Source organism: Monodelphis domestica, chromosome 1 (genome assembly GCF_027887165.1).
Source record: "Monodelphis domestica isolate mMonDom1 chromosome 1, mMonDom1.pri, whole genome shotgun sequence".
Lineage (NCBI taxonomy): Eukaryota > Metazoa > Chordata > Mammalia > Didelphimorphia > Didelphidae > Monodelphis > Monodelphis domestica.
In genome coordinates this window covers 36,733,101-36,759,935 of record NC_077227.1, presented here as the reverse complement: position 1 = coordinate 36,759,935, position 26,835 = coordinate 36,733,101, and the positions used below count along the sequence as shown (strand labels likewise).

At 37.3% G+C, this 26,835-nt stretch overlaps 2 protein-coding genes across 2 annotated transcripts in view; both read left to right on the top strand.

Moving 5' to 3' along the window:
• LOC100026618 (cytochrome P450 2C23-like) overlaps positions 1-17,197 on the top strand; it is a 38,038-nt gene extending 20,841 nt beyond the window's left edge. The window contains exons 5-9 of the mRNA XM_001377126.5: positions 1,981-2,157; positions 13,044-13,185; positions 14,589-14,776; positions 16,020-16,161; positions 16,591-17,197. Coding sequence (XP_001377163.2) covers positions 1,981-2,157; positions 13,044-13,185; positions 14,589-14,776; positions 16,020-16,161; positions 16,591-16,778 — 837 coding nt within the window. The 3' untranslated portion in view covers positions 16,779-17,197. The remainder of the gene's footprint in view (positions 1-1,980; positions 2,158-13,043; positions 13,186-14,588; positions 14,777-16,019; positions 16,162-16,590) is intronic.
• Positions 17,198-24,188: 6,991 nt separating this feature from the next.
• Positions 24,189-26,835, top strand: part of LOC100026598 (cytochrome P450 2C23-like) — a 31,538-nt gene continuing 28,891 nt past the window's right edge. The window contains exon 1 of the mRNA XM_056797287.1: positions 24,189-24,407. Coding sequence (XP_056653265.1) covers positions 24,228-24,407 — 180 coding nt within the window. The 5' untranslated portion in view covers positions 24,189-24,227. The remainder of the gene's footprint in view (positions 24,408-26,835) is intronic.

Below are 26,835 nucleotides of genomic sequence, written 5' to 3'. Positions count from 1 at the left end.
AATTGATTAATAATTGATTAGCACAATGAGAATAATTATAATATAAAGAGAAATAATATTTGAAAAATAATCATTAATTAGCATATTGAGAAAGCTCATTATCTGGTATTCTTTTAGGATATTCTCCCCTCATTCACACACAAAATACTTACTTTAGTCTCTCCTAGAAGCCATTACACATCCATTTTTTATAAAGATATTTTATTTTACCAATTACATATAATAACAACTTTCCATATAAGTTTTCTGAAATTATATGATCCAAATTATCTCCTTTCCCCTTTGCCTCCCTCCTCCTAGAGATGGTAAGCAATTTGATCTGGTAAGTATATTTGACATATACAGCTATTTATGGAAATAAGCAACATTGGACTTTTTTTGCTGGAATATTCCATTTTGTTACAAGAGTTTTAAAAAATTCAACTCAAGGAGAAAAGAGAGACAGTGTTTGTTCATTGAAAAACAAAAGAAATTTAAGTTAGAAAGAACAAGTCGGAGAAGTTTCTAAATTTTTTACACTTGCTGCTCTAAGAACCTTTCTCTTCCTCTCACTTCAAGAGTTGACCTTCCTTGATTCTCAGTGATTTTTTCCAGAAGTGTCTAATTAATTACCTTCAACTTAACCTAATTGCCACCCCTTTAGAACGTGTCAGCACCATGTTCTCCCGATGTCTCATGTCTGGAGGAGAAAGAAGCATTGCCTTCTAGCCAGGTTTCTCTCTGCTACAAGCTCATTTTGGTCAGAGGAATAGAATTCTTGTTCCCTGAACTTCAATGAAGCTTCCTTTCTCTAATTATTACTCATTGTTTTGTCTGCTAATTACTTTAGGAAAATATCCATCTTTCATAATCAACATCATCTTCCCTGAATGGATGCCTTAGAAAACATTCCACCAATTTACTGGCACTATAGAAGTTGTCATAGAAATTGTTGCCCCAATGACTTTCTTTAAAATGTGGATAAGTCCTGATTTATCCTTCCATATTTTTCAAAATATTACAGGTTGGAGGAACTTTGGGAAAACTAACACATTGAGATACTGGTAACGTAGCTCTGAATTCAACTAGGCGCCCTAGAAAACAATTTTGATCTCTCTCTTCAATTTAGTAAATTATGTATGTGCTTTTTTTTAAACCCTCACCTTCTTTTTTAGAATCAATTCTGTGAATTGGTTCCAAGGCAGAAGAGCGGTAAGGGCTAGGCAATGGGGGTCAAGTGACTTGCCCAGGGTCACATAACTAGGAAGTATCTGAGACCAGATTTGAACCCAGGACCTCCAATGTCTGGGTCTGACTCTCAATCCACTGAGTCATCTACTTGCCCCTATGTATATGCTATGAACAAACAATACAACTATTTCTTCTATGCTTCAAAATTTTTATAAACAGAATTTGAAAGTTATATCTGGAAAAGTGGAAAGCAACTTTTTGTGACTTCAGAGCACTAAAAATTATGGAATACTAATTAGCTGGGTTATAGTTGAACAAATTATGGCACATAAAGTTTATAGAATTTCTACTATAATGTGAGAAATGATGAGAAGGACATTTTCAGACCTACAAGATTTTATAAATAGATGCCAAGTACAGTGAGCAGAAATAATTTGTATAATAATAAAGACACCAGAAAGATAAACACCATGGAAGGCTAAAGAACTCCTGAGGTAACATAACAAATTTCCATCTCCTGTCAGAGAAGAAATGGGCTCAAGATATATAATACATATATTTCTGGCTATTACCAAGGTGCCATTTTGTTTCCCTTGACTATACAGATTTATTTCATGCTTTTGTTTTTCTTTTTTCCCAGTATGGAGTGAAGATGAGAGAAGATATTTTTATTAATGAAATATTTATATGAATATTAAAAATGCAATGACTTTGAATAGAACAGAATAGTTCATAAAGTAGAGATTACAAATTGTCTCTCTGTGACACTAACTCACGTGTCTTTGTGTTTTCTTTTTCTGGGGGAGTTAGCTCTACAACTTTTTACCAGCATTCAGAGTGCATCTCCCTGGAAAGCATAAACAACTTTTTAAAAATGTGGAGGAACTAAAACGCTTCATTTTGGAAAGAGTGAAGGAGCATCAAGAGATACTGGACCCTAACAACCCTCAAGACTACATTGACTGCTACCTCTCCAAAATGCAGCAGGTAGGATACATGGGGGGAGCATGTTGCCAGTGAAGCCAGGCTGATATTCCAAAGGTTTTTCAGCCCTCTCTCTTCAAACCACAAGAAGGGACACCAGAGGAAACCTCAAGACATCCCTATCCCCCAAGGATGCCAACATCTCTCTAAAAACTGAGCCATGTTTGCCCTCCCGCTGCTCCTTAACTGAACCCTGTATTAGAAATGAATTGAGAAGAATTCTGTGGCTCAGTGATCAGCTGCTGATCTAGACTTTCCTCTTTGCAGGAGAATGCGGTATTTGAAAATGAGCATCAGAATCGATTAATAACATTTACCAAGTGCCTACCATGGCCCAAGTGCTTTTGCTAAGTGCTTGAGATACAAAAAAGAGATGAAAGGCTAGTCCCATGTCAAGGAGCTTAAAATCTAATGGGAGTGATAGATAACATGCAAAGCAAAATATAGAAACATGATGCAGAGCAGAACTTGGAGTCAGGAAGATTTGGTTGAAAGTCAACTTCAGATACTTCCTAGCTGCTTAATACTGGGCAAGACCTATCATCCCCCTCTGCCTCAATTTCCTCATATGTAAAATGGGAATAATTATATTTATGTCCCAGAATTCTGATAAGGAGAAAATGATAAATGTGTAAAGCATTTTGCTAACTTTAAATATAAATATAAATTATGTCTATTTTTATAAATACTAGCTACAACAACTTAACATGAAAGCACTCAAAATAAACTAATTCTAGAAAGCAACTTCATTTTGCACCATAGAAATATAAAAGATATTCAAAACTTCCAGAAATTCATGAACCAATTTGGAAAACAAATAAAGCCCTTATAATACCATATGTATGTCCCTAATAATTAAAATGAACAAATTTGCGAAAATGGACATCAGTTCAACTTGCAAATTATTCTGTGACTTTCTTACAGTCCTACATAGTTCCACTCAGATTGATAGAGGCTTCAAGGTATTTAAAAAAAATAAGAGTAAGAAGGGAAGGGATGTACCCCCAAGGGAGGCTTCTACTCTGAAGTATACCTGAGGTTCACCATTGAGGTGATCAATTTCACATACTCTTCAGTCTGGCACTTTTTCTTTAGTGCCAGCCTCTATCACAAAGGTGATAGAATTGGTAGACTGTTGAGACTAAGGTCTGAAAGATTTGCATGCGATTCTGGAATCAGTCACTTTATAGTGGGATAACCCAAAGGAAGTCACATAATTGCTGTCTGCCTCCATTTCAACAACTGTAAAGCAGCCACCTCCTAGGGTCATTGTAAAGATTAAATGAGTTAATATTTGGAAGGTGTTTAGCTCAGGGCTTAGTGCAATGTAGATGTTTCCTTCCTTTTTTCCTTTACAGTCTAACCCAGTGGAAAAAAACTTTTCTCAGAAGGAAAAAATTTTAGGAGTACTGAGCAATTTCATCAATCTAAACCACCAGTAAGAGTTATATGTAATGGGGAGGAAAGGAGAACCTTTCCCAATCAGATCAGTGGTGAATCAAAGATGTCTATTATTACCACTACAATTTAATATTGTAAAGAAATGATAGCTATAGCAATAAGGGCAGAAAAAGAAATTAGACAATGAGGAAATGAAACTATCATTCTTTACAGATGAGATGATGATATGAGAATCAACCAAAAAACTAAAAGAAACAATGAACAACTTTAACAAAGTTGCAGAATACAAAATAATCCACATGAATCATCAGCATTACCATTTACTACCAAAGAAACCAACAGTGAGAACAAAAAAGGAAATTCAATTGAAAATAATAATAGAAAAATATAAAATGTCTATGGACATATTTACCAAAACATACCCAGCAACAATATGAACACCAGTAAAAAAAAAAAACACTTTTCACACAGTCAGAATGAGAAGAAAAGAGAATAAGAATAAAATCTACTATGTTTACACACACACACACACAAACACACACAAATAACAGCCACAAACAATGATTTTATTCTTTGGGATCTCCCATAGGATATTATATGCATCCTCCTGATGCACTAGTCATGTATCATTTACTTGAGAGTGATGTATCTTTGGTTGCCCCATTCTTCTAGAATATAAACTCCACATGGGTAGGAATTGTATCTTTTTGGAAATTTGTATCTCTCTGAACATCTAATATTATCCAACTCTGATAAGGTACTTAATTGAGTATTTGTTGAATTGACCAAAAATGATTAGTAATTGATTGGCACAATGAGAAAAATTGTACCTCTACCATCCAAATGGTGTTTATGGGGAAGAGAGAGCAAAAAAAAACTTTTTTCCTCAATACCATCAGTACAGTAATCCTTACTTCCTTCTTCTCTTTTACTAAACAGTCACCCTTGCTCTGGTCATCATCTTCTCTCTCTCCTGGACAATGAAAATTCTCTCTTAACATCCCTTCAAACATCAAGACTCTCAATCCATTCATTACAAATATGCAAAATTAGCACACTTAATGTGCAAACTCCCAAGACCACTCCCATGATCAGGAAGTTTGAGGGCTTCACACTGCTTATAAAACAAACAAACATTCATCTGTTTGGGCTTTAAGGTCCTTTACAATCTGGCTTCAGCCTTTTTTTCTGGGTTGGTTACACAATTCCTCCCTCCATCTATGCTCTGACCAAATTAGCCTACTTCTTGTTTCCTGGACACAGCATTCCATCTTTTGCCTCTTTGCCTTTATACAGTTTAGTCCCTTGATCTTGAATGTTCTCTTTCCTCAATTCTCTTAACAGTTCTAATACTCTTCCATGCTTAGCTCCTACCATTTGTAAGATTTCTCATAGAGTTCAAATCCTTACCTATTTGAATTCTTGTGCTTGATAGGGCAGGGGCTTTGCTTTCATTTCCCAAAATATTTGCCAAGTATTGAAAGTCTGATGTTGGACCAGAACAATTCATGATGTGATTAACTTGATACTTCTTTCTAGTTGAGGGCCTGTGAATTTCATGAGTTTGTATTTTTCCATGGGTTTTTTTCTTTTTTTTCTTTTTTTTAAAAATTTTATAATATTTTATTTGATCATTTCCAAGCATTATTCATTAAAGACATAGATCATTTTCTTTTCCTCCCCCACACCCCCCATAGCCGACATGTGATTCCACTGGGTATCACATGTGTTCTTGATTCGAACCCATTGTCATGTTCTTAGTATTTGCATTAGAGTGTTCATTTAGAGTCTCTCCTCTGCCATGTCCCCTCAACCACTGTATTCAGGCAGTTGCTTTTCCTCGGTGTTTCTACTCCCACAGTTTATCCTCTGCTTATGACTAGTGTTTTTTCTCCTAGATCCCTGCAGATTGTTCAGGGACATTACACCGCCACTAATGGAGAAGTCCATTACGTTCGATTATACCACAGTCTCTGTACAATGTTCTCCTGGTTCTGCTCCTCTCACTCTGCATCACTTCCTGGAGGTTGTTCCAGTCTCCATGGAATTCCTCCACTTTATTATTCCTTTTAGGACAATAGTATTCCATCACCAACATATACCACAATTTGCTTAGCCATTCCGCAACTGATGGGCATCCCCTCGTTTTCCAGTTTTGGGCCACCACAAACAGCGCAGCTATGAATATTTTTGTTCAAGTCTTTTTGTCCATTATCTCTTTGGGGTACAAACCCAGCAGTGCTATGGCTGGATCAGAGGGCAGACAGTCTTTAATCGCCCTTTGGGCATAGTTCCAAATTGCCCTCCAGAGTGGTTGGATCAGTTCACAACTCCACCAGCAATGAATTAATGTCCCCACTTTGCCACATCCCCTTCAGCATTCATTACTTTCCTTTGCTGTTATGTTAGTCAATCTGCTAGGTGTGAGGTGATACCTCAGAGTTGTTTTTATTTGCATCTCTCTGATTATAAGAGATTTAGAACACTTCTTCATGTGCTTATTAATAGTTTTGATTTCTTTATCTGAGAACTGCCTATCCATGTCCCTTGCCCATTTATCAATTGGAGAATGGCTTGATTTTTTGTACAATTGATTTAGCTCTTTATAAATTTGGGTAATTAAACCTTTGTCAGAGGTTTCTATGAAGATTTTTTCCCAATTTGAGTTTCCCTTCTGATTTTAGTTACATTGGTTTTGTTTGTACAAAAGCTTTTTAATTTGATGTAGTCAAAATTATTTATTTTACTTTTTGTGATTCTTTCTATGTCTTGCTTGGTTTTAAAGTCTTTCCCCTCCCAAAGGTCTGACATGTATGCTATTCTGTGTTCACCTAATTTTCTTATAGTTTCCTTCTTTATGTTCAAGTCATTCACCCATTTTGAATTTATCTTGGTGTATGGTGTGAGGTGTTGCTCTATTCCTAGTCTCTCCCACACTGTCTTCCAATTTTCCCAGCAGTTTTTATCGAATAGTGGATTTTTGTCCCAAAAGCTGGGATCTTTGGGTTTATCGTATACTGTCTTGCTGAGGTCACTTACCCCCAGTCTATTCCAGTGATCCTCCTTTCTGTCTCTTAGCCAGTACCAAATTGTTTTGATGACTGCTGCTTTGTAATATAGTTTAAGGTCAGGGACTGCAAGGCCCCCATCATATGTGTTTTTTTTTCTTCATTATTTCCCTGGATATCCTTGATCTTTTGTTATTCCAGATGAATTTTTTTATGGTTTTTTCTAAATCAGTAAAGAAATATTTTGGGAGTTCAATGGGTATGGCACTTAATAGATAAATAAGTTTGGGTAGGATGGTCATTTTTATTATATTGGCTCGTCCTATCCATGAGCAGTTAATGTTTTTCCAATTGCTCAAGTCTAGTTTTAGTTGTGTGGAGAGTGTTTTGTAGTTGTGTTCATATAGTTCCTGTGTTTGTCTCGGGAGGTAGATTCCTAAGTATTTTATTTTGTCTAAGGTGATTTTGAATGGGATTTCTCTTTCTAGTTTTTGCTGCTGAGCTGTGTTGGAGATATATAGAAAAGCTGATGACTTATGTGGGTTTATTTTGTATCCTGCAACTTTGCTAAAGTTGTTGATTATTTCAATTAGCTTTTTGGTTGAATCTCTAGGATTCTTTAAGTAGACCATCATGTCATCTGCAAAGAGTGATAACTTGGTCTCCTCCTTGCCTATTTTGATGCCTTCAATTTCTTTTTCTTCTCTAATTGCTACTGCTAGTGTTTCTAGTACAATGTTAAATAGTAGAGGTGATAATGGGCATCCTTGTTTCACTCCTGATCTTATTGGGAATGCATCTAGTTTATCCCCATTGCAGATGATGTTTGCTGATAGTTTTAGATATATACTGTTTATTATTTTTAGGAATGACCCTTCTATTCCTATGCTTTCTAGTGTTTTTAATAGGAATGAATGGGTGTTATATTTTATCAAAGGCTTTTTCTGTGTCTATTGAGATAATCATGTGGTTCTTGTTGGTTTGCTTGTTGATGTGGTCAATTATGTGGATGGTTTTCCTAATATTGAACCAGCCCTGCATCCCTGGTATAAATCCTACTTGATCATGGTGAATGATCCTTCTGATCACTTGCTGGAGTCTTTCTGCTAGTATCCTATTTAAGATTTTTGCATCTATATTCATTAGGAAGATTGGTCTATAGTTTTCTTTCTCTGTTTTTGACCTGCCTGGTTTTGGAATTAGTACCATGTTTGTGTCATAAAAGGAGTTTGGTAGAACTCCCTCTTAGCTTATTATGTCAAATAGTTTGTATAGTATTGGGATTAACTGTTCTCTGAATGTTTGATAGAATTCACTGGTGAATCCATCAGGCCCTGGGGATTTTTTCTTAGGAAGTTCTTTTATGGCTTGTTGGATTTCATTTTCTGATATGGGATTATTTAAGAATTCTATTTCTTCTTCTGTTAGTCTAGGCAGTTTGTATTTTTGTATATATTCATCCATATCACTTTAATGCTGTTAATTTGCTTTTCTTCCTTCCTTTTTTAAATTAGATTGACCAGTACTTTGTCTATTTTGTTTGTTTTTTCAAAGTACCAGCTTCTTGTCTTATTTATTAAATCAATAGTTCTATCACTTTCAATTTTATTAATTTCTCCCTTAATTTTTAGGATTTCTAGTTTGGTTTTCTGCTGGGGGTTTTTAATTTGATCATTTTCGAGTTTTTTTATTTGCATTTCCAATTGATTGATCTCTGCTCTCCCTAGTTTGTTGATATATGCACTCAGGGATATGTATTTACCTCTGATTACCGCTTTGGCTGCATCCCAAAAGGTTTAAAAGGATGTCTCACCATTGTCATTTTCCTCGATGAAATTGTTAATTGTTTCTATGATTTCTTCTCTAACTAAACGATTTTGGAGTATCATATTGTTTAATTTCCAATTAGTTTTTGATTTGGTTTTCCATGTACCACTACTAATCATTATTTTTATTGCCTTGTGATCTGAAAAGGCTGCGTTTATTATTTCTGCTTTTCTGCATTTGTGTGCCATATTTCTGCAACCTAATGTATGGTCAATCTTTGTGAATGTACCATGTGGTGCTGAGAAGAAGGTGTATTCCTTTTTAATCCCTATTTATTTTTCTCCATATGTCTATTAATTCTAATTTTTCTAAGATTTCATTCACTTCTTTTACCTCTTTCTTATTTATTTTTTGATTTGATTTATCTAAATTTGATAATGGTTGTTTTAAGTCTCCAACTAATATGGTTTTCCTGTCTATTTCTTCCTTCAATTCTCCTAGTTTCTCCATTAGAAATTTGGGTGCTATATTATTTGGTGCATATATGTTGATTAGTGATATTTCCTCATTATCTAAAGTCCCTTTTAACAAAATATAATTACCTTCCCTATCCCTTTTGATCAGGTCTATTTTTGCTTTGGCTTTATCAGATATCATGATTACCACTCCTGCCTTCTTTCTGTCAGTTGAGGCCCAGAAGGTCTTACTCCATCCTTTAATTCTGACATTGTAGGTATCAACCTGCCTCATGTGTGTTTCTTGAAGACAACATACGGTAGGGTTTTGGATTCTAATCCATTCTGCTATTCATCTAAGTTTTATGGGTGAGTTCATCCCATTCACGTTCAAAGTTATGACTGTCATTTGTGGATTCCCTGGCATTATGATATCCTTCCCTAATTCTAACCTTTTCTTCTTCACCTCTACCTTTTAGTCCAGTGATTTACTTTAAAGCAATCCCCCTTGTCCCCTCCCTTGATATATTTCCTTTTTTAGTCCCTCCCTTTTTGTTCCCTCCCCCTGCCCCCTCTCTTTCCCTCTCCTTTTGTTTTCCCTCCCCCCCTTGGTTTTCCTTTCTCCCTACCCTTGTTGGGTAAGATAGAATTCAAGATCCCAATGGATCTGGGTGTTTTTCCCTCTCAGAGTTGATTTCCCTGAGATTAAGGTTTAAGTAAAAATTCTCTTCCTCCCCTTCTTATAGGAGTTTCCTTCTCCTCCCCTTCCCATGTGAATCTTTGTGTGAGAAAGATTATTCTATTTGGTCTTTCTTTTCCCCCTATTTACACATTACATTTTCCCCACATGTTAGTATACATAGATTGATATAAATGTAGTCCTTATAGAAGAGAGTTTGAGTAAAAGAAGAAGATAACATTTTTCTCCTTTTCCCTTTCCTTCATATTTACCTTTTCAGGTATTCCATGCTCTTTGATTTTCGATATCGAACTTTCCACAGAGCTCTGGTCTTTTCTTTGCAAAAACTTGAAAATCTTCTATTTTGTTGAATGCCCATATTTTCCCTTGGAAGTTTGAAGACCCAGCTCTCTTGCTTTTCTGAAGATCTTGTTCCATGCCTTACGATCATTCAGAGTAGAACTTGCAAGGTCTTGTGTGACCCTGATTGGCATTCCTTTATATCTAAATTGTCTTTTTCTGGCTTCTTGTAGGATTTTTTCTTTTGTTTGAGAGCTTTGGAATTTGGCAATTACATTCCTGGGAGTTGTCTTTGGGGGGTTTAGTGTAGAGAGTGTTCTGTGAGCTCTGTCAGTGGCTGTATTGCCCCCTTGTTCTAGAATCTCTGGGCATTTTTCTTTAATTATCTCTTGTATTACGATGTCGAATTTGCTGTTTATTTCTGGCTTTTCTGGAAGTCCAATTATTCTTAAATTATCTCTTCTCCCTCTATTTTCCAAATGTGTTACCTTGTCAGTGAGATATTTTATGTTCTCTTCTAATTTCTTGGTCTTTTAGTTTTGCTTTATTAGTTCTTGTTTTAAGGCCTGGTTTTGCTTTTCAGTTTGGTCAAACTGGTTTTGTAGATGCGTGAATTTCTTTTGCATTATTTCCCACTTTTCCTCCCAGAAGGCTTCCATTGTTTTGATCATTCCTGATTCAAATTCTTCATGGGTTTGTGGAGAGTTTCCATTTCCTTTGGAAGGTTTATGAGCATTTGCTTGTGTTTCCACTTCTATCTCCTCTGTGTTTTGTATTTTTGCTCCATAAAATGTGTCCAAAGTTGCCACCTTCTTCTTGGTTTTTTTTTTTTGGAATTTGGGGGTTTGGGGGCTTTTGTGCTTCAGTGTAGTTTGCCATCTCTATCTGAGTGGGGAGGATTAGCTTTTCTTATCTCTGTCTGGTGTTCAGAGGTTTTAGCCCCAGGCAGATTGTCCTTTATATGAAGTTGTTGTTCTGTCTTCTGGGGGAAGCCAGGAATTGTTGGTGTGTCCCTGGGTTGAATTGAGTGTGCCCTAAGGCAGGGACCTGAGACTCGGATGGAGGGATACAGCCAGGGGGTTACGAGATCCCCTGTTCCATGGTTTTTAAAACATACATTTTTCTTTTATTTATTAAGGTATTGTATGCAGGTATTAAAATTAACTCTATATTTCTAACTAACATAAAATCCTCAAATTGGTACTTTATGTCCTATCTTCAAGATCACTTTGGCTTGTAGAGAACTCGTGTGTCCTTCCAATATGGCTATCACTACAATTTGAGGCAAAATTCCACTATTTTCTAATACTTAATCTATTAGTTTCATCTTAAAAGAACATCTACCACTTTGATACATTATTCAATATGTGTTTTAATTGCATATTTACTCTTCATTTTTGAGACCGATAATTTCAGTGCATTTTCATCCTTATTTCTTTTATTAATACTTTTATTTTTCTTTGTGAAATACTTTAATAATAATAGCTAGCTTTTTATATCATGCTTCAAAGTTTTCAAAGGACTTCATGAATATTATCTCTCTTCTACTTTTCAACAACCCTAGTAAATAGGCACTTTATTATCTCCATTTTAAAGATGAGAAAACTCAGACAGACAGAAGTGAAGTGATTTGCACAAGATCCCAGAGCAATAAAATATTTGAATCTAGATGTAAATGCATGTCTTCCTGACTCCAAGTCCAGAACTCTATCATTGAACCACACAGCTGACTTGGACATTCTATTTTTATTTCTGGGAGTCCTACAATCTTAATGCTTTTTTTTTTTTTCATTTATTACAGACATTAGAATGGCTATTCTTAATGAGAGAGTCTATATTCATTGTACAGTATCCTGGTCTAGATTATTTACACAATTTCTCTCTATGAGTTTTATTGACAGTTGATTTGAGTAGATGAGCTTCTACTTAACTCTTATCGCTCACCTTTTTTAACCACAGGCAGCTTCATTTCCATTCTATAAAAATGGAGATTTCTGAACAATTCCAAGTGACATGGGATGAGGTCTATCATTTGGGCTATTTCACCAACCACCACTTTCAATTTCCTCTTGTATGACATTGAAAAAAATCACATCCTTTCTAGGTTTTAATTTCTCTTGCTAGAAAGTGGGTTTTCTCAGGTGATTTCTACAATTGGTTCTTCTTAGTTCTATTCTATTAGCTTTCATATTTCACAGAATTTGTGAGTTGAAAGATATCTCAACTGTCCTAATTTTAGAGGCTGGATCCACAGAAAAGGATAGAATAACATTGCTCTGCCATTCCCAGAAGACAGAACTCATAAGAGTGTTTAAAGACACATTTCGTTTCCACATGAGGGGAAAATGTCCAAACTGAAATAAGACTTCTTCATTAAGCAGTGTTTTCCATCTGGGGAAGTCTTCACAATGAAGCTAGATGATTTCATATGGGAGGTTTTGGAAAGGGAATTTCTGATCAGTCACAGGTGGGCTCACTGAATGTAATTTCCGCTACAAAATTTGAAATTTTGTTTTCTCCTGCCCTGGAACATTCCTCTCAATACTCCATTCTGAGCACCTGAAATTCCTTCTTGAGTGTGTGTCTCTGTTTTTTACTTAGATACTGTCCTCTTTTAAGGTAAAAATGTAAAACATAAGGAGTGATTTCATAGTGTCACACCAGAACGTTAAGATTTTATGCAAGTTACTTCATCAGGTCCCTTCCATGCCATAGATATTGTATCAATCCCATTGATATAATAAATTGAAATCTAGAAAGGATTCAATTCTCACATTATATATGAGAAAGCAAGACAGAGATTAAGTGACTGGCCCAGGGATGCATGACCACCCTTTGACTAAGGCTAAATTTAAATCTAAGTCTTCCTGATTCCAAATCTAGTCCTGTATCCATTATGGCACTTTCCTTGAGGGAGAGAAGACTGCCTGGGATGGCTAAGCCTATGTTTCGGCAATGGAAGCTTGAGTACATTGGGAAGTCTCTAGTTTCTTTTCTTTTTTTTAAACCCTTATCTTCTGTCTTAGAATCAATACTGTGTATTGGTTCCAAGACAGAAGACTGGTAAGGGCTAGGCAATGGGGGTCAAGTGACTTGTCCGGGGTCACACAGCTGAGAAGTATCTGAGGCCAGATTTGAACCTATTAGTCTCTAGTTTATTGAGGTAGAGAAGGAAGAAGATGGCTCCTAGGAAAAATTTTATGTACTTTTTTCTATTACTTATGACTGTTCCTGCTATTGTTCTTGGCTTCATTTATTTTATGCCTCTGCTTGCTTTAGGAGAAAAATAATCCCCAGTCTGAATTTGATGTGGAGAATCTTGTAATGACTGGATTAGACTTATTTGCTGCAGGAGCAGAGACAACTAGCATCACTCTAATATATGGCCTCCTCCTCATTCTTAAACATCCTGAAGTCCAAGGTAAAGTGAAAGAATTGCCATGCTTGCAGAGTACACTTGCTGTGCCAGCCACATACATTGCTTGGGCATTGTCTCCACATTCCTACCTTCTAGATCGATGATAGTGAACCTTTTCGAGACCAAATGCCCAAATTGCACCCTCCAGCCACATGGAACTTCCCTCTTACCCCAGACAGGGGAGGAAGGAAGCCCTACTATTGGACTGCTGAGCAGAGGGGCAGGGGGAGTGAGAAATGTCCTCAGGTGTGGTGACAAGGGGTAGAGGAGCAGCTCCCTTTGGCATGCTTGCTATAGGTTCACCAACATGGTTATAAACTGATATGACTTCCAAACAGATCAATAGCAGAAGACTTCGGCAAGACCTGATAGTTATTCAAGTCTGTGAAGGTCTTGCATGTGGAATTCAATTCAGTATAATGAACATTCAAAGCTCCTACTATGTACCCTCAGCTATACACCCGGAGTACAAAAATCCAAGTGAAACACTCTCACCTCCAAGGGCTTATCTAATAGCAAGGCTGGTTCTGATGGCTACCAGGAGGCAGTACATGATAGACAGGTAAACTAGATTGATGGATAGAAGTAGCAAATTGACAGAGCAAGGCTTCATGTAAGGAAAGACTTGCTGACTATTAGAGCTGTCCCAAAGCTAATGCTTTTGCCCTGAGATATTGGTTCTCCCTTACTGGAGGTTTTCAAGCAAAGGCTGGATGATCTTTGTCATGCTTCAGTACCTTCTTTAAGTACATGGGGAATAGGATTCTCATTCAGATATGGATGGTTCTCAATGAAAATGGGTCATTTCTAATGCTGAAGTCTTTGCCTCAGCCAATTGGGATATAGAGAGGGGAGATGAGAAACTTACCTGATAAATAATATAAATCCAAATACAGATTTCAGCAGCACTTTCACATTCAAATGAAACCATCTAGTCTCTCTGGTAATGAGTGGCCATCAATATAAAGAATGTAAGGACAGTCATTCACTGGGCATATGTCATTTCATTTAAGGTTGGTGGGGGTCGGGGGTCAGTTATTCCCTCCATTTTACAAATCATATAATAGATTTAGAAGTATACGGGACCTTACCTAGTGTCTAATGTTCCTCATTTTTCAGATGAGGAAACTGAGGCTAAAACAGACTAAATGATTTGATTAAATTTTACATAGTCTTTATAAAAGAAAAGTAAACACAAGTCTTACTGACTCATTCACTGTCTTGGGAAAATTAAACTATTTCTTCTGCAAAAATCTTTACATCCTTGACTGAGTAGAAGGAGGACAATGAACCAACCTGAAAACAGTCTTAGGGTGTATCATCAGACAGATACTACATATACATTCTGTTGGGTATTCCCAGGAGATGAGGAACCTAAGTGGCCATCCCTATCTTTGTTCCTGCAGCAAAAATTCATGAAGAAATTAATCGTGTGATTGGACACAACCGAATTCCTTCCATAAAGGACAGGCAAGATATGCCCTATATGGATGCTGTCGTGCATGAAGTGCAAAGATTCATTGACCTCTTACCTCTCAACCTGCCCCATGCAGTGAACCAGGACATCCAATTGCAACAATATACCATCCCCAAGGTCAGCTGTCATCTGGTTTGGGAAGGGATCTTAGCTATCACTTGGTCCAGTGATCTCATTTTAGATCTCACTGGAAGTTTCCCTTAAAGCAGTCTTTTGTTATATATGGCTAACTTGGGTGTGATGGATGAATAAAGAATGAGAAGAAAATGTACACTTATCTTTTTTTCCCCACTTCTCATTCATCACAGCACCACTTGGAAAGAAAATGTACAGAAAAACTAATAGAGTGAGATTACAGAAGCAATTTTTTTGTTTATATAATTTCCTCTTCCTGGATTGGATCCTCTAAATACTATTATCTGACCCATTGTGCAGATGGAGACACTGAATTTCAGGTCAAATGACTTGCCCAAGGTCATTTAACTAAAACTGTGGTACTGAGGGTTTAGATTCTGAAATACTTCTTTTCAGAGGCACTTAATACAAGTTGATTGAATTCTTTTTAACTGAATTGAAGTCTCAGCAGAGCTGCTCTCCCCCAAAGAAAGGAAGGGAGCGTCCAACCTAGGGATTCACATTGAGTATATAACATGTAGTCTATTGTTCAATTCAAATCATTAAGAATCTCCTAGATGAAAATTGATGGGTCAAGTGGTGTTCACACAAGGCAAGAAGAAAGAGGAGGATGTATGACCACCAAAGGCTTTGGATTCTTCTGGAGGGAGCACAATTACATCTAGAAAAGTCTACCCAAAAGAATTGTTTCTTTCCTTCAGACTTGGGCTGTGAAATGATTATCAGAGTGCTTTTCAGTTGAGGAAACTATTTCAGGATATTGGTCTGTACTTAGAAGCTTTGAGCATTGCTTGTGGCACTTATAAGTCTTATATCCTGCCCAGTGTCACCCAGGCAACAGGAGTAGACATGAAGGATAGACCAAGGAATTGAATGGAGAGAGAGCTGAAAGAGCTTGGAAACTTAGTCAAGAAGAGGAAGGAAGCTCAAGATGCTAAAAAACTAATTTGAGTAAGGAGTGCTTTCTAGGCATGGAGACTCTAGAGGGAAAGTCATGAATGGGGAACAACACTTGGCTAGTTGATTGATGGGATCCAATAATGGAGACTTCAATCAGGCAAACTAAACTAGAATTTAACCAGACTCTTAAGGGCTAGGCATGTCAATATATATCACACACAAGGGAGTGTGTATTTTGTACTAGAGACAATAGGGTGCCACTGAGGATTCTTACAATTAGTATAATGTTGTTGACTGACTCTCCCCTGGAATGTCTTCCCTCTAGGGCACAAACGTCTTCCCATTGCTTTCACCAGTCTTGTGTGACAGTAAAGAGTTCTCCAACCCTGACAAATTTGACCCTCAGCATTTCCTGGATAAAAATGGAAGTTTCAAGAAAAGTGACTACTTCATGCCCTTTTCTGCTGGTAAAAAAGAAACCCTCCTGACCTCTGTCTCCACTCTAAAGGGAGATTCCTTTCCCCTTTCCCACCTTCCTCTGGCAAAGACTCCTCATGGAAGTTTTTCTGATGCTGCACTAACCCAGTGCAGCACATAACACATTCCTTATTAGTATTCCTACATCATGACTTCTCAGATCCCCCCAAAAGATCATCGGAAATACTTACCTGATTCACCTGTCCTCCCATTTTAATGGAACTATGGTTCCATTGCAAGATCTTCTGCTCAAAGGCTCACAGGAAGCATGGTGTAAAGAAGGAATTCATTTCTGCTCATCTATGTGTTTCTCTTTTACTCCTTTCCCCACCACTATTTTGGTCCAATAAATCTGTTTTAATTTCATTAACACTGGATATTCCATGAAGATTTCTAAGCACAATATTATTTCTTTTCAGGAAAACGGGCTTGTCTTGGAGAGGGCCTAGCAAGGATGGAGTTGTTTTTGTTCTTGACCACCATTCTGCAGAACTTTACACTCAAACCAGTTGGAGATCCAAATGAAATTAGCGTGAAGAACAATCATGTTGGTTTCACCAATGTTCCACCATATTACCAACTATGCTTTCTTCCTCACAAAGCATAAGACAAATTTGATTTGGTAATTTAGCCAACTGATGTCCTCCTCTGGACATGATACTCTCATGTTTTTTGACTGGGATCCTTTTAAGGGAAAGAAAAACTCCAGTCTATGGATTAAATTGAGTCTTGGCTTCCAGAGACCATGTAGCCTAATAGAGTATCTGATGTGCCATTCAACAAGGTCAGCATTATGGAAATTCATTTTTAACCCTTCCCTCATGCCAATGTGTGTATTCACCCTCTAATTCATACCTCCCAATCCCAGTGTTAGAGTGCTGAGAAAGATTAAATGCTCTCTCCCACCCCAAATCTGTGTTATTTTGTACTTTTTTCTTCAAATACCCTCAAGGAAGATATTATTTTGCATTGTGTCACCTCTCTTTTAAATGTGGGAAACAATAAACATGACTATGTTGCTAGGAAGTTCTGGTGTGCAAGTATATGGCTGTGATCACATATATCATCTTCCCAAGATTCATCACTTCCAAGGAAGCATGATAAAGGGAAGGAGTTCTGACTTTGGAATCCCACAAACTAAGATTAAGTCTTGCCTTTAATGCTCATAACTTATGTGACCTTACCAGATTACTTCCCTATTTATTCTCAAGTCAGATTCAACTCTAAAAGGAAATAATTGGACTATGTGATCTCAGAATTCCACCCTGACTCTCCATCTAGGATTCTTTGATCCATCAGTATAGCCAATGCACTCGTTCATGCTTTTAGTCCTAATTCCTTCTGTCACCTCCCATTCCTTCCTTTAGTATCTTCATCTAACAGTGAACAAACCAATTCCATCTTAATCTTATACAAACACACGTTTTCTCAATTGCATGTAGAAACAATTTTTTACAATTTTTCTGACATTTTATGATTCAGATTCTGTCCCTTCTCTTCTCTTTTCGCTCCTTGAGCCAGAAAACGGTCTGTTATAGGTTATACCTGTGCTTTCATGTAGTACATATTTCCATATTTCCCATTGCATGTCAGAAGATACATATCAAAAATACAAAAGAAAAGAACTCATGAAGGATATAAAGTCAAAGATGACGTGCTTGGATCTGCAAGCAAATTCCAACAGTTCCTTCTTTGTCATAGCATTTTTTATTATGAATCCCTTGGGGATATTTAGGGACCTTGACTTGAGGATCATGTTGTAGTCCGCAGTTGAACATCAGGTATCTCTGTTACTATGCATATCTTTCTCCTGGCTCTGCTCACTTCACTTTGCATCAGTTTACATGTTTTTTTTTTTCCCAGATTTATCTCAATTTGTCCTGTTCCTCATTTTATATGGCACAATGGCATTCAATTATAACTATATTCTACGTCTTGTTCCTCAATACCTCAATTGAGGACAATCCCTGAGTTTTCAAGTCTTTGCCATTACAAAGAGAGCTACTAAAACATTTTTGTGCAAGTTGATCCTTCCCTCCATCTCTGATGTCTTTGGGATATAGACTCCAATAGCGGTATTGCTAGACCAATGTGTATCCAGAGTTTTATGACCCTTCAGGCATGGTTCTATATTGTTCTCCATAAAGGGGCTCTCAGTTCACAGTTCTGCCAACAGTATATTCTAATCCCAATTTTCCCACATCCCCTCCAAGATCTATCATTTTACTTTTTGGTCAATTTAGCTGAGCTGATAGGTAAGAATTGGTACCTCAGAGTTGTTTTCATTTGCATTTTTCTAATCAGTAGTGATTTGGAGGTGTTTTTATATGACTATACATCGTTGTAATTATTCCCTTTGAGAACTGCCTCTTCATGTCCTTTGACCATTTATCAAATGGGAAATTCCTTGCATTCTTATAAATTGGACACAGTTCTCTATATATTTGACAAAGGAGGCTATTGTCAGAGACACTTGCTATAAAAATTTTCCCCCTTAAAATGTTATTTCTTTGGTTTTCTTTATACAAACACTTAAATTTAATGCTATCAAAATTGCATTTCACTTTTCATTATATTCTCTATCATCTGACAAATAAACTTTTCTGTGTTCCACTAATTTGTTTATGATATCATCCTTTATTTTTAGATCAAGTACCCAGTTTAATTATCTTGGTGTATGATGTGAGATATTAATTGATGCATAGTTTCTGCCATTTTTTCCAATTATTTACCTTCCCTATTCCTTTTAATCAGATCTATTTTTAATTTGGCTTTGTCAGATAGCATGATTACAACTCCTGCCATCATTCTATCAGTTGAGGCCCAATAGGTTTTGCTCCAACCTTTAATTCTAACCTTGTGAGTATCTCCCTGCCTCAGGTGTGTTTCTTGTAGACAACATATGTTAGGATTTGGGATTCTAATCCACTCTCCTATTTGTTTTCGTTTTATGGGTGAGTTCATCCCATTCACATTCAAAGTTATGATTCTCACTTGTGTATTCCCCAGCATTTGTGTATCCTCTCCTAGTTCTATCCTTTCTTCTCTTGCTATATCCTTTTAAACCAGTGGTTTACTTTTAATCAATCACCCTAATCCCCTCCCTTAATATGCTTCCCTTTCTGACCCCTCCCTTTTTGTTCCCTTCTTTTTTTTTTAGGGTCTGTTAAGATCCCTACCCCCTCTTGTTCCAACCTATATTTCTAAATATTTACAGCACCTCTTTTTGTTGTGGTAAAGAAGTGGGAATTGAAAAGAAGTCCACTAATTGAGGAAAAGATAAACAAGTTGTGGTATACGATTATAATGGAAAAATTTATGGAAGAAATTGTGTAAATTTAGTAGGAATTATACCTCCTATTCTCTTTGAAAACACATTTTGATTGCTATCAGCCTCATCCTTTCACAGGGTTCATACATACTATGGGAAGAAGCCAGAGGCCTCATGACTTCCTGGTGCTCCAGATAGGCTGCCCCTTTGTCGCCAGTGACTCCTGGCATCCAGAAGACTGAGGTCTGACCCAGACTGAGACCAAGGCTGTCCAACCAGAGAAACCGAGAAGGAGTGATGCCAATGGCTTTATAAGAGAGGAGTGAGAAAATATCTTTTTGGTCATTTGATTCTGGGCTCGCTTAGACTAGAGACTGATTCTTCCTGGTGGTCACTTTTGATTATCAGGAAACTCAAATTAGTTAGGCAGAGCCAAATGGTTTTGAGACTATCTCTCTTTTACTTTGACTTTGACTAATAAATAATTATAAATTAATATGCAATCTCCAGAGAATTTTAATTATAACAATTTGGCACCTACCCAGGAGTCTGAATTTCTCTTCCTTTTTTTCTGACTTTCTCCTTGTCACAAAAGAGTGACTAATATGGATAGCAAAAATTATTTTTAATGAGTTCAGGGGTCCTGAGTAGTCAAAATCATCAAGGAGAAGCTTTGGGTGACTATTTTTGCATGTGTATTTGTCAGATATTTTTCTATTTTTCTTTTTGGTTGGGGAGTATAATACTCAGTAACAGCAATATCATGTGCAATGATCAGCTGTGAAAGAATTTGCTACTCTCAACAATACAATGATCCAGGACAAATCTGATGGAGTTGTGACAACTATCTCCTCCAGTGAAAGAACTGTTGGTGGCAGAATGTAGATGAAAGCATATGATTTTTCACTTTTTTATTTGGGTTTGATGTTTTATTTTATCTAATTATTCACTTACAAAACTGAATAATGTGGAAATGTTTTGCATAATAATACCTGTATAGCTCAGATTGAATTGCTTTCCAGCTCTGGGATGGGAGAGGACAGAGTGGGAGGGGGATACATTTGATTGTATAACTTCAGAAAATTATTTAGAAATTTGTTATTTCATGTATTTGGTAAAAAAAAAAAGGAAAAAGAAACATACAAAAGGAAGACTAATTATAATCCACTCCAAAGGTCAGTTGTTTGATTCCTATATGGAAAGATGTTATCTGTGCTCCCTGGGAAGCCTCAATCTCTGGGTATTTTGAAGGATTGTGTATGGATGGAAGACTTGAAGTCAATGTGAATGGAATGGAATGAGCTGAAACAGTAGAGGGGTAGACCAGGAGTACATGGAGTGGAATGTCTATCTCCTATAGAGGAGGACTGAATAGAGAAACTGCAACAGAGAAAAAAAAGAGGACATGGAGGGTTTGTGGTAATAGAACCCTACTCTTATCAGACCTGGGATAAAGAGAGAGCAACATACCCAAATGGGAAATTTTTCCTAAGAAAAAGGAGGGGAGATGAGATAAAGGAGGGATGAGAAGTCCCCTTGGGTAAATGAGTGAATAAAAGAAGGAAAGGTGGGTTATGAGATAGGAGAATAAGGGAGAAAGGAGAAAAGAGAGGGAAGGGAGGTCCAGAGGAAAGTACATATCTACAGATAAGGTAAAGTAAGGGGATAAGGGAGAGATTCTTACAACAGTATAGAAATGAATAGTTAGAATCAAACTCATATCAAGAAGTAGTAAGATAGGGGCAGCTGGGTAGCTCAGTGGATTGAGAACCAGGCCAAGAGATGGGAGGTCCCAGGTTCAAATATGGCCTCAGACACTTCTCAGCTGGTTGACCCTGGGAAAGTCACTTAACCCCTATTGCCTAGCCCTTGCCACTCTTCTGCTTTGGAAGCAATACACAGTATTGATTCCAAGACAGAAGGTAAGGGTTAAAAAAAAGAAGAAGAAGTAGGAGGGCATGATTGGAAGGACAAGGAAGAAATTTTTGGAAAGGTGTATTAAATAGGAAGTAAAAGGAATGGGTGAAGGGACAAGGGAAAGACTTTTGTAAATATGGACTAATTTTGTTCTAGGAGGGCAAGGAGAAAGCATAAAGGAGGATTTGTGGGAAGGGTTATGAATTGGAGAAGTTGAAGGCAATTAGATATATGAGGAGGAATACAGAGAAAAGAGAGGAGGAAGGGAACAAAGTGAGGAGGAACAGAGTTGATGGAAATGTACAGCTATAACTAGAATAGTAAGAGTAAAGGGGATAAATTCACCCATCAGAAGAAAATGGAAAGCAAAATGGTTTTAAAAAAAAGGACCTGACAATGAACTCTTTAAAAAACACACACACACACTTAAAATGAGTGGCACAAATGGAATGAAGGTGAAGGGCTGGAGCCAAATATACTGGGTCTCAGCTGATCCCAAGAGGCAAAGGTCATTGTCATGATCTTTGACAAAGTTGGGGCTGAAATGCATATAAGAAAATTTAACCTGTTCAGAAGTTCAATGGAAGGTCAAAAGAGTCCACAGGTGGTCACCAAGGTTCATGTGTCTCATGAACAAAGTTCATCTCAGTTTGGGAGAGTGCAGGTTCAGGCAGGTTCTGCCTACCACTCATTGAGTGTAAAGCCTGGTGTAAATCTCTTCAGATATCTGTGCTCAAATCTGATGACCTTTAAACTGGGTGGGGATGATTTGGTGGGAGGGAGTCACAGGATCACTGTTTGATAACTAGGGTTCTGGCCCAACATTGTCAGTACTGAGGGAAGGAAACTGAAGATTAGGAAGCAGCTTGACCAAGTTCAGAATGGTAGCTGGTGGTAGAGGCAGGATGATATTTCTGCTATTATTATCAGACTATTTAACATCCATTTGTCTCAATTTTCTCATCTGTAAAATGGGAATAACAATATCACCTACATACCTAGGCTGTTGTAAGGATTAAATGAGAAAATAATTACAAAGCTTCTAGCACAATTCCTGGGATGTGGAACATGCTTAATAAATGTTACCTATTCTTTCCTTCCTTCCTTTCTTCTTCTTCCTCTTCTTCTTCTTTTTCTTCCTTCCATGTTGTTATTATTACATATATCATGATTTCAGTGACAGTATCAAAGGAGACATTCATACATTTGCAAGCTGCAAAGCTCTTGTTGAGTGCTTCTAAGTCTCCTCCACAGGGCCAAAATGGCATGAGGTTCTGGTAACTATTTAGCGGCTGACTAAGCCTGTCACAGATTTCAGTTGGATCTGCATTGTTAGTATTTTCACCATCATCACTTAAGTCTAGAAATAGAAGAATAAATCAAACTTGGTTTGTGATATATTGGGTATTCAAACTAAATGGAACACACTTAGAAAGTTAACAATCAGCTCTTTTGATCTGTACTGAGCTGGTTCTAACACACCCCTGGGCAAGAATTTTATTTCCTTATCTTTTAACTTTGTTTCTGAAACTCTCAGAATCTCCTTTGTTCCAAAAGAGCAATAGACTTTGGTAGAATAGCATCTTTAAACAAACTTTATCAAGGAGTGGAATTTTGAATGCAAGAGATGACAATAAGGGAATGGTGACTAGCTGACATCATGCTCAAGTATCTTTGTCAGGATCAACAATTCTTGAAATTCTCTCTTCCTGTTGATAGTTGAGAGTACATTATGTTACTTTTGAAACTGTAAGGGTCTGTGGGCAAGTCAAACATGGGACAAAGCATATATTCTGATAGGATGCTCAGAGTCTTGCACCTAACATGAAAGCAGAGGTCAGTATAAATCAAAGAAATGGGTTCCATCTCTGTCCAAGGGAGAAAACCAGGAAGAATAAAAGTGCCTTTGGTCATAGTCTCAATCTGAGATTTATGGTTGTCCTCCAGGCTACAATGGGGCAGGTAATCCATGGAGGTCTGTGAGAGAGATGGGTTCATGCTTTGCCATGGAGTCAGTAGTGACTTATAGTAGAGGAGGGCATATGTCAATGGAATCATATTGCATCATAGCATTGGACCATATCAAAGGAAATATCAACACCTCATTAGAAGATGTGTTTAACCAAGGTCTGGTATAAGAAAAGGCACCAACATGAAAGGTTAAGAAGACTAAAGCTCAGAAGAAGCAAAGGGATTCAAAAATGTTGATACCCAAAATGAGGAAAGCAAGAAGAACAAAGAAGGCATAGATGGTGGGCATGGCCCCAAGGTCAGATGGGGTCATTACTCAAAGAGAAGAATAAGAAGTCAGATCATATCAGTGCATATTATGTGGCCACCTTCTCTCACAAGAAGAATCTTCTTCAAGCTGGAGAAAGAAGAACGATGTTAAAGAAGTCAGTTAAGCCCAGTGTAGCTCAGGGGGCAAGGAGATCACACCTAATCTGTTTACTAAAAGGTCAAACCTGCAGGATCTGACAATGTGGACCCAATAACCCCCTTCTCTCAGGAGGAATTTGGATATTTTTTTTCTCTTCTTAGTTCAACATACATCTAAAAGCCAACAGAAATTTGATTGTCATCAGCCTATGACCCCTCCCCCCCAACAAGATAAGCTGGACAACATACTTTTACAGTCCCATTTTGTTGTCAAGGTAGTCTGGGACAGATTCCAAAGTAACAAATACGTGGACATTCCCTTAATAACCTTTTGATTACTAAACTAACCTGAGTTAATATAAAACAAATCTTGTTTGTCTACAAGGACTATCCTCTTATTGGCTGAGCAGTCCCACTCCATGTTCTCTATGACTGAATATAAGAGACCGAGCTGGTACCTCTGAAAGTTGTAGGACCATCTCTCTGGCAATGGAGCCTTGGGGACTCACCACAACTGTCCTCCTGACTTGTGTCCTTTTTCTGATCTTCTTATCTTTATGGAACCATGGGACCAAAAAGGGGAAGCTCCCACCAGGTCCCACTCCTCTTCCCATTTTTGGAAACCTTCTGCAATTTGATTTCAAGAACATGGCTTCAACATTCTCCGAGGTAAAGGGGATGGATTTGAAGTTTGGATCCAAGCTGCTTATATTATGGGGTTGAGACACAAAGGCTTCACATGAATAATTGAATCAGGACTCATGTTGATTGGGATTCCCAAGTCAAGGATGGTGTGGCTTTGTATTAGATTAGCATTAGCAATGTCAACCTTGCACTTGTCAAAAACTTTGGGGCTGGAGCCATCTAATTACCAAGTTAAGGAGACACTAGGGAGCTCCTGCAGACTTTTGAGAAGAAGAATGGCATTGTCAGAACTGTTTTATAGGAATATTAAATTGCTAGTTGTATGGATTATTCACAGCAGAGGAGAAATATTAGAACCTGGAGATTATTGAAAAATAGATTAAAAATAACTTACTATGTGCCTACTATGTGCTCAATACTATGGTGATAACAAAGTAAGAGTTTTCAGCTGCATGCCAGTGGGAAAGGCCTTGTGCTCATTGGGACATTAACAAATCAAAATATAATACAACACATTTAATGTTATTTTCTGACTCTAAAAAAAAATCATATCTTTTTCTGACACTGAATCACTGGGCAGTGCCCGGGACTTTGGTGGTGGGACTTTTCTTTTCTAATCTTCTTTGTCTGTGACTGCAGGATGGATAGAAGCAACTGCCAGGTGATTGCTTCCAGGGCTAATTTTGAGGGTGGCTCTTATGGAAGAAGAAACGGTGGTCTACAGATCTTTGTCTCTCCTAGGAATCTTGGGCTTACCTGTCTGACAGGCTCAGGTGTTTAGTAATTGGTATTAGTAAGTGGTGAAAAAGGTAGGATGCTTCTCAGCAGTGATTTCACCTCATTTAAATGATGATTGGTTTGTGCTGGATGCAGGAGCCATTGATATAAATGGGCCATTCCCAAATACTCTTGAGTAACAGTTCTGGGCTGTCTCTACCAGTTTCCAAGTGGTTTTGCAGTGGTTTGACATGCCTCTTGCATTTCACTTTCTCCCTCCTTTAGGATAACTCACAGAATTAGTCAGCGTAGGTGCCTGTCTCACTGACCCATTAAAATAGTCAAAGTCAGGGATCATGAGAGTCTTAACTGGGTCAGTGAACATGAGAAGGGTGCAGAGGGAATAGATGTGGGAGATATACAGACTTGCCAATGGCTTACTGAATATTTGTAATAAACAAGAATGAAAAGTCAAGAATGAATCTGTGGTTTAAATCAGGATGAATGGAAGTTCTTCAAAAGTAGCCCACTTCTTGGGGAAGAGAAATGGACAAGTTTAGATATAGTTTTGGTGTGTGCAGAAACAAATGAGTTGACTTGCAGACATGTTAAGTGCTAACCACAGAATGATCTGAGGTTTAATTTAGTGAAGATGAGAACAACAGAGTTGTTTTTGAAAGTTCTATTGAAGGGAAAGCAAAATTGACTAAGGGAAAGGATATTTGTTTAGATGTTTGGACAATAATGTCCACAACAGATAGGAGGGAGAGCTGTTCATTTATTATTTTATTATTGTTTTCCCTACCAAGAAGAATGATATATCCTGGGAATTGCTGCGAAAAAGGAGACTAATAGAGAGGTTATGTTTAGGAGAAGTAAGGAAGTAGTATAAGAAGAGCTAGTTTTACTTAATTATTTAATATCCTTTTATTTCAATGAATAGAAATTCATTATTTTCCCCTTATGCCTTAAGGTCCCATCATCCATAAAAAATAAGATCCTTATTACAGATATGTAGCAAGCAAAACAAATTCTCAATTCATACACCATGTCTAAGAATATGTCTCCATCTGATCCCTGAGTCCATAGTATTTCTAGCAGGATGTGGGTAGCATGTTCCATCCTGAATTCCCAGCAATACTGGCTTCACAATATGAGCATTATAGTGCTTAAGTTTTTCAAAGCTATTGGTTCTTGTAATATCATTTTTATTATATGGATTTTTTTATTTACTCACTTCAATCTCCAAGAATTCACACAAGTCTTCCCATATTTCTCTGAGACCATCCTTTTCTTTATTGCTTACAGGACATTGTTACACCCACATAATTATTTACAATCCTGTAATAACATGATATGTTTTCCCCAAAATCATCCCACTACCTAAAATAGTGCAATTAACCTTATAGAGTTTAAGGGAGGAATGGATTAGGGGGATCAAAAATTATTTTGATAATCTTTAAAATGAAAGGAAAAAAATGGTAGCACAGTTTTCAATATGGTAAATGGTTTAGAAATATGCAAATATACCGATATTGGCTAGACTTGTCCTTCATCAGCAGATAGTCTGTAATGAAGAGGTTATTTCATTAGGGCCTTTTCATCTAGGCAGAATATGCAAGAACTTTTTCTCCAATCAATTAATTAGTCAGTTACTTAATCAATTCATAAAATGTCATTTAGCATGTAGCATGTGCCAGATAGGTGATATGGTGCAATAGAGAGTGAGGCCTAG